At 35.9% G+C, this 7,528-nt stretch overlaps 2 protein-coding genes and 1 pseudogene across 2 annotated transcripts in view; 2 read left to right on the top strand and 1 right to left on the bottom strand.

Annotated features, from left to right (window-relative positions):
- LOC109346432 overlaps nucleotides 1–1,753 on the top strand; it is a 21,756-nt pseudogene extending 20,003 nt beyond the window's left edge.
- On the top strand, nucleotides 1,730–2,655 carry LOC109346433 (dentin sialophosphoprotein-like). The gene has a single exon (XM_019585986.1). The coding sequence runs from the start codon at nucleotides 1,753–1,755 to the stop codon at nucleotides 2,299–2,301; it is 549 nt and encodes a 182-aa protein (XP_019441531.1). The 5' UTR covers nucleotides 1,730–1,752; the 3' UTR covers nucleotides 2,302–2,655.
- The window catches only part of LOC109346431 (F-box protein SKIP22-like), a 6,205-nt gene continuing 2,167 nt past the window's right edge, over nucleotides 3,491–7,528 (bottom strand). The window contains exon 2 of the mRNA XM_019585985.1: nucleotides 3,491–4,906. Coding sequence (XP_019441530.1) covers nucleotides 3,850–4,906 — 1,057 coding nt within the window. The 3' untranslated portion in view covers nucleotides 3,491–3,849. The remainder of the gene's footprint in view (nucleotides 4,907–7,528) is intronic.

Raw genomic sequence — 7,528 nt, 5'->3', positions numbered from 1 at the left:
TATGGGTGTTGTTCCTTAGGGTACCTTAGTTTAGTGGAAGTCTATATGTTTTATGTTTTGCTTTGGATATTAATACAGTTTTTTATGCATAATAAAGATGATGATTTGTTATTTCATTTTTTGAAATTGTACATTATTAAAGACTTTGGATTGATCTCACTAAAGAATAAAGAAGGACCAGTTGGAAATAGACATGTTTGAGATCACATTGCATGAAATTTCCATGTCACTCATCCATATTTGATCTATGTCATTGAGTATATTAATATGGTGATCATCGTGGTCGAGTCACACTTAAATGTGATGAAAGTCGCGGTGGTTCCATAGTTAATATATGAGATGGACCAGATTGTATTAAGGAGAAGTCTAAACGTAAATAGCATACGGATGCGCGCCTAAAGAACCTGTGATATAATTGTATCATGAAGATATGAAGCTCAAGTGGGAGATTGTTAGAAATTATAAATTTCTAATTAAGGTGAGCATCATATATTTGATACAATGATATTAGCTATTTATTTTCGGGGTTACATTATAAGTGATCTAATTAGTGACACCCCTTAGATTTCTAAAAGGTTATAACGGATATGGGCTTAATGGGTGGATACCCATCAGGTTAACCCATAGGGGATAATGGGAACCCTATAAGTTAACACATCAGGAAGGTTATGGTCCCCAATACACCAAATCAAATTTAGTTTTTTCATCTCCCCATCAGAGTGAAAACGTAAGTCCCAAGAGGAATCAGGGATTTGGTTGAGGAAGACCATCATACCACAAAACCTCTTTCAGAAACGTGGATGAAAGGAGCACATCCAGGAACATGGATTCAAGTATGACACTACACCTTTTGATTCATAAATATGTGTGAGAATCATTAAATTCAAGATCCTAGGATTGGTATTTCACCAATCATAAGGAATTCCCATCAGTGGTATAACAATAATATATCTAATAATTGTAACTATATTAATAATGTGATAAGTATTGCATAAATATGGATAAGATGATTAAAGGATAAAAATATGATAATCTAATCTAAATATTTTAGGATAAACATTATGGTAAACATAACTATTCAACTCAAAATAAGATAATGTTATTAAGATAAACATTATTAACTATATTATTCATTAAATAATTTACCAAATTATGAATATTTTACTAATGTGATGTAATGTAATTACTATCTTAAAATATATATATTTTGAAACTGGTCAACTCTTGGAAGATAAAGATTCACTAGACTATAAGATAATCATTGAAGTAACTTGTTTTTAAAATATATCAAAATCATAAACTTATGGAATAGCCATTCAAATATGAACTACTAATCCAAAATCCATATTTTTGTTAAGATAAATATACAAAACTAAATCATGATTGGTAACTCATACATAACAAAACAGAAAATCGAGGCGCGTGTTACACTTGTAGTGCCGTGGCTCATAATACTCATACAACTAGTACTGTCATGTTATTCGCAGAAGGTGAAGACGACACTTCTTCAAATGCAACTGCTGGTAAAGAGACTGGAAACAAGAGTTTGTTCAACCCGCTAGATAGCTTCTATCTGAATAAAACAACAACCACAACAAACTATATTATCCACTTGGAAACAAGCAGTAATAACATGACTGTAATGACCACTGAAGCAAGCAATAACTTGACAGGAGCTGGCACCGACACATCAAGTTCATCCGAACAGAATACAACTATGAGATCATTGAACTAGACCGTGATCAAAATACCATGGTGAACACAACGGTCACTGATGATGTAAGAAATGTCCAAACGGAGGGATTAGAGCAGAGTGATAGTGGAGTTTCTGAAAAAAACCTGCCCGGTACAAATTCAACTGTGTCTGTTAAAACTGTACATGGAGATGCAGCTATTGGAGAATCTTCCAATCTAGGGGCCGGTGAATTAGAGAAAACATACAAATTCGTAGCAACAAACAAAACTGAGAACAAATCTGGAAATTCAGATGGAAATGAGAGTTATGATGTCTTTGACAGTGACAAGCCCGAAGGTAACACTGAAACTGGCCAAACAAATGAAAATCAGAATACTGATGCAACTGAGGATGAGATGTTCAAGGGTGACCCTCAAATAGATGAAACTGATGAGACATTGGACTCTTCCTCCACCAACGGAACTCCGGAGTCAGTCGATAATGATGATTCTTCTGATTCTCATATCCATGAGGATGTGACAGAGGCTCAAACCGATCTTGATACATTGCCAGATATTAGAAACGAGGATGAAGTTGATAATACTGATGGAACTGCAGCAGAGTAAATTCGAAAGTGTGGTCGCTCAAAATGTGCCTTCAGTTTTTCTTGTGACCCTGGTTTTTACAGGAGAGGTCCACCTAGCTGTTTCCACCTTTTGCTTGACCCAAAAATGTGTCAAGAGAAGATCTTCGAAGGTACAAATTTAGTTTAATTATCATGCTCTCCAGTTTCCACCATGGACAGATATCGTTTCGCTTGTTTTTATGTTAACATCTCTTTCTATCCTAATTCATTTTTTACTTTTCTTACTAGAATGAACATGTCAAATGTGTGTAAATATGGTATTATATTAGTTCATTGGAAATTAAAGTTGTTGTATTTAACATTTTAATTGTGGAGTTTGCCATTGTCATTTAAATCTTTGTTTTGATAGCTTAGTATTCCAAACGTTATGGTTTCACTGACATAATACTCAAAAAGAAAATTTTCTCCAGATTTATCCCAATTAAGTTTGTTTACATGATCTTTGTTTTAATCAATATTGTCATTAAGTTTTATAAAAGACCATGCACAGGTTTAATACAACAAAATTTATATAAAAAAGAGGATATATTGGTGAGTAAAGACTAATGATTTAATCTAGTCTTGTAAACAAAATGGCCATGGAGCCAATAAAATGTTTGCCGAATGAGATCGATTGGTCGTACAAAAAACCCATGCAAGGGAAGGAAAAAGGCACTACTATTTGAAGGCTGGTAGGTTTTAAGTTCCTCTACAATTCCTTCTTATTTCATGTGATTAATAGTCTATCTTTTGTCTTAAAAAATATATCATTTTATGCGTCACTGTTTATAGTTGGTCAGAAAAAATACTTTTATTAAATTTTCTATTCAAATACACTTTTTTTAATTGAACCACGTCCATGAACTTCTATTACTTGGATGAGCTTGACTTTTGTTTGCAAGATTGGATTCAGCGAATATCAACAACTGGTAGCTTCCAGGTTCAACACAATATTATTCCTCTCACATTAGAGGAAGACAGGAATATATCACTACTCTAAATAATGATTATCCCTAGTTTCCTAAACAAACAACTTAGCCTAACCCAAAATTAACTTTGCTGCATGATGGTTAAAAATTTGCCTAATAAAAAAAACAGAGCCCATCATACCACTGGCACAGCTATAAATGTTCTATAAAGATTGGCAACTTCATATTTGAAAATTGAAACAGTAATGCTCTATACTAGTATGTACACAGTAGAAACTTCCATACATTCTGGTAGAAATTTATTCTGAAACAAGCTATGCTGAAATTGACAGTTACAGTAATAGCAACAAGGAGAAAGCACAAAGATTGTGACCCAACAAAGCAAAGAAAATGCCAAGGAGTTACAAGTTACAAGTAAAAACCAAAACAATAAGGTGTAAATTTAATCTTCATAAACACTATTCATAACCAGCAGCCATTCATGAATTATGCTGTATTCACTCTGGCAAGGTCTTTCTCACATAAAGTAGTAGAAAATAGTTGCATTATTATTACCAAGGGTTTGGTCCAAGTACAGCACTCAACCAAATATCATTGAAGAGGGAACTCATATCAGCAAGCTAGTTATCGAACCCTCCTCGATGACATGGGGGAAGGAAAGTTCGCCTCGGAGGGTATGAAGGTAATGATAAACCAAGTCCTGGCAGCCAATCATAATCTCCCCCCACAATTGGAAGTACTCCAAAAGGAGTGGGGTAACCTCCTGGGAAGAATCTGACAGGGCGAGGCAAATGTGTTCGAAAAGGAACTTGTTCTGATTTCTTCTTAGAATCCCAATGTAGAACAAACATGTCCTTGGAAAAGTTCCCTCCACTCCCTATTTGTCCAAACTCCTCCTCAATCTTCAGCTTCCACAAGTGATTAGTGGAGGACAGATATTGCAATTCTCTGCTCACACAAGCCACTTTCGCCAAATCGACACCAGGGACATACTCCAAAATCTTGAGCTTAAGTTCCGAAGGGAGGCGCATAAAACACGGTGGAGGATCCAATCCAGCCTTGTCACAAAGATCAATTAAAAGTGGCAAAGCAAGCCTATCTTTCACCATCTTCCACAATTCAAAAATTTCTTTTTCACATTTATCATCCTTGGATTCAGAATTTTTCAGCATATTCTCCAAGGGCCTAGCATATTTACATTTGTCTAAACAAACCTCAGGCAAACCCGATCCAGGAACATCAGACAATGACCCATAAACATTCACAAGATGCCCCAACGTTGGAAATTTCAAAATCACAGCTTTAATATCCGAACAATTATTCAGAATCTCAGGCAAGGAATACCTGAACGACATCGTTGAACCCAACACTGAAGGACGAATATTAAAAGCTTTATCAGCAAGAACAAACCCAGATTCCAGAAAAACAGCATGAACAGCAAAGACCAATAACTTGAAATCATTAACATCATTCCCAAGCGATTCAATAAGCACCCTTTTCAGAAACGAAGGTTGAGAATTACTCTTCCCAACCGTCACCGCCTCAACAGACCCATAAACCAAATCAGTGGTTTCCGCTTCCGCTGCATCCAAAGTTTGAGACTTTTCCGGTTCAGGAATTGAAGGAGCATCGCTCATGGTGATATCCACCGGTTTGTGAATTAGGGTTTCTGGGGAGAAGGCGTTGGTGTTGAGAGTATAGAAAATGAGGTCGCCGTTGGTGATTCCGATAGAATTGAGTGAATCGTTTGGTGAGGAAGCGTGAAGTTCATCGTTCCTATTGAGAGAAAGATGAAAGGAAGAGGGAGAAGAGGGAGATGAAGATGAAGAAGAGATGGAATGAGAAATGGTTTCTTTGAGATGCTGCAATGAACATGAATTGGGAACATCGAGTTTTAGGGTTTCTTTGGATTCCAGAGATCTGAGTCTCAGCTTCATCGTTTTCAACTTGAGTTGGGTTTCGATTCAGAGGAATGTGAAAGGTTGAATGAAATGGGGAACCCGAAACTACCGGATGAACTCTTTCTTGATTTCCTTTTCCACCAAAGAATAAACTTACATATTCACCATTATCTATCACTCATATTTAGTCGTTAATATTTTTTAAATAAAATAATATAAATGAATATTAAATGGTATAATGTTTGTGTATAAATTTTTCTACTTATACTATGATTGGAGAAAGAGAAAAAAAGAATGAAAGAGACCAAATGGGTAAGAATGAGAAATGGAAAGGAAGGCAACTTCTCTTTTGTTATCACTATAAAATTTAGATGGAAGATTATAAACTAAAAATAATGTCATAATATTTTATATTTTTTCTTTAAAAATGTAATTATTAATGAGAAATAGACAATAATGTTGAAGTTTGAAAAACCAGAAGCTCAATTCCTTGCTTCTGGTGTTGTTACAGAAAAGAAAGTAAATGAAGAAGAAATGAAATCGTGTATAGAGAAGAGAAGAATTGGAGTTTGTGAGAGAGAATTATTGAAGGAATGAATGAGAATTAAGAGGGAGTAAATCTTGCAATGATTGAATGATCAAAATCTGAATCATTCTATTTTTAGAATGCATTAACCACTTTTTGAAATACAACCTTCTATTTATAGAAGGGTTACAACTAACTTCTAATTAGCAATGAATTACAATTTAACACACCCCCTTAATTCATGCTATCTATACTAACAACACCTAATTGATTCCTTTGCCTTTCGAAATCACTCCTCTTCAAAGGCTTTGTTAATATGTCAGCTAGTTGCTCACTTGATTTGCAGAAAACCAAGCTTAATTTGTTCTTCTCCACTTGATCTCTTATGAAATGGTATTTGGTCTCTATATGTTTGCTTCTTCCATGAGCTACTGGATTCTTTGCCAAGTTTATTGTTGACTTGTTGTCAACGAATATCACCATTGGCTCATCATTCTGCAATCCCAATTCCATGAGTAGTGCCTTCAACCATAGAGCTTGTTGTCCACCAAAACATGCTGATATATACTCAGCTTCACAGGAAGAGAGTGCAACCACTTTCTGTTTCTTTGAGCACCAACTTATAGGTGCTTCACCAAGCTTGAATAAGTAGCCACTTGTGCTTTTTCTATCATCTTTATCACCACACCAATCAGAATCAGTGTATCCACGAATAATGTTCATCTTTCTGCTCTGTTCAGTTTTTCTGAGTGCTGGAAACATTATGCCATAGTTCATGCTCCCTTTGAGATACCTCAGTACTCTCTTCACTGCTCCTAGGTGAGAATGCTTAGGATTTTCCATATACCTGCTCACTAATCCCACTGCATAGGCTAGATCAGGTCTTGTGTTGCAAACATACCTTAGAGACCTTATCATTTGTCTGAAGAAAGTTGAGTCCACTGCACCATCTTCTGAATTTCCAGTGTTAAAGTTGCATAGAGAATGACCAGTTTCAATAGGTGTTGAGACTGAATTACACTCTGCCATGTTGAATCTTGCAAGTATATCAGTGATATACTTCTTCTGGTGCATTAAGATCCCTGCCTCTGTCCTGAGAAATTCAATTCCTAGGAAGTATGAAAGACTTCCTAGATCAGTCATCTCAAACTCATGTTTCAGCTTCCTTTTACACCATTCAATCTGATCATTGTTGTTGCCTGTGATGAGCAGGTCATCCACATATAAGCATATCACTATAGAGGCTTCAGTAGTGACTTCTTTGGTGTAAATGCCATGCTCATTGATGCATCTTAGAAAACCAAGTTTCAGCAAGAATCCATCTATCCTTTTGTTCCAAGCCCTGGGTGCTTGTTTCAACCCATACAAAGCTTTGTGCAATCTATAGACTTTGTGTTCTTGATCTGGAACTGTGAAACCAGGAGGTTGAACCACATATACTTCCTTGTCTATTGGACCATTTAAGAAGGCAGATTTCACATCCATTTGGCAAATTAACCACCCTCTTGAACTTGCAATAGCTATGACAAGCCTTATGGTTTCTATTCTGGCCACTGGTGCAAAAACTTCTTCAAAATCCAAACCTTGTTTCTGCAAGAATCCTTTTGCAACAAGTCTTGCCTTGTGCTTAGAGACTGTTCCATCAGGCTTCAATTTCAGTTTGTACACCCATTTTACTAGGATAGGTTTCTTGTCCTTTGGCAATGATGTAAGCTCCCATGTGTCATTTTTTTCAATGGAATGAATTTCTTCCTTCATTGCTTCAATCCAGCATTGTTCTTTCATTGCTTGATCAAATGAGACAGGTTCCATCTCAGCTAACAGTGCCATATGCACAAAATCTCCTTCATGATTGATTTCTGAATCACCAAA

The sequence above is a fragment of the Lupinus angustifolius genome, chromosome LG04, assembly GCF_001865875.1.
Source record: "Lupinus angustifolius cultivar Tanjil chromosome LG04, LupAngTanjil_v1.0, whole genome shotgun sequence".
NCBI lineage: Eukaryota > Viridiplantae > Streptophyta > Magnoliopsida > Fabales > Fabaceae > Lupinus > Lupinus angustifolius.
Note: the sequence above shows the minus strand (reverse complement) of the source record. Positions and strands in the feature narration are given on the sequence as shown.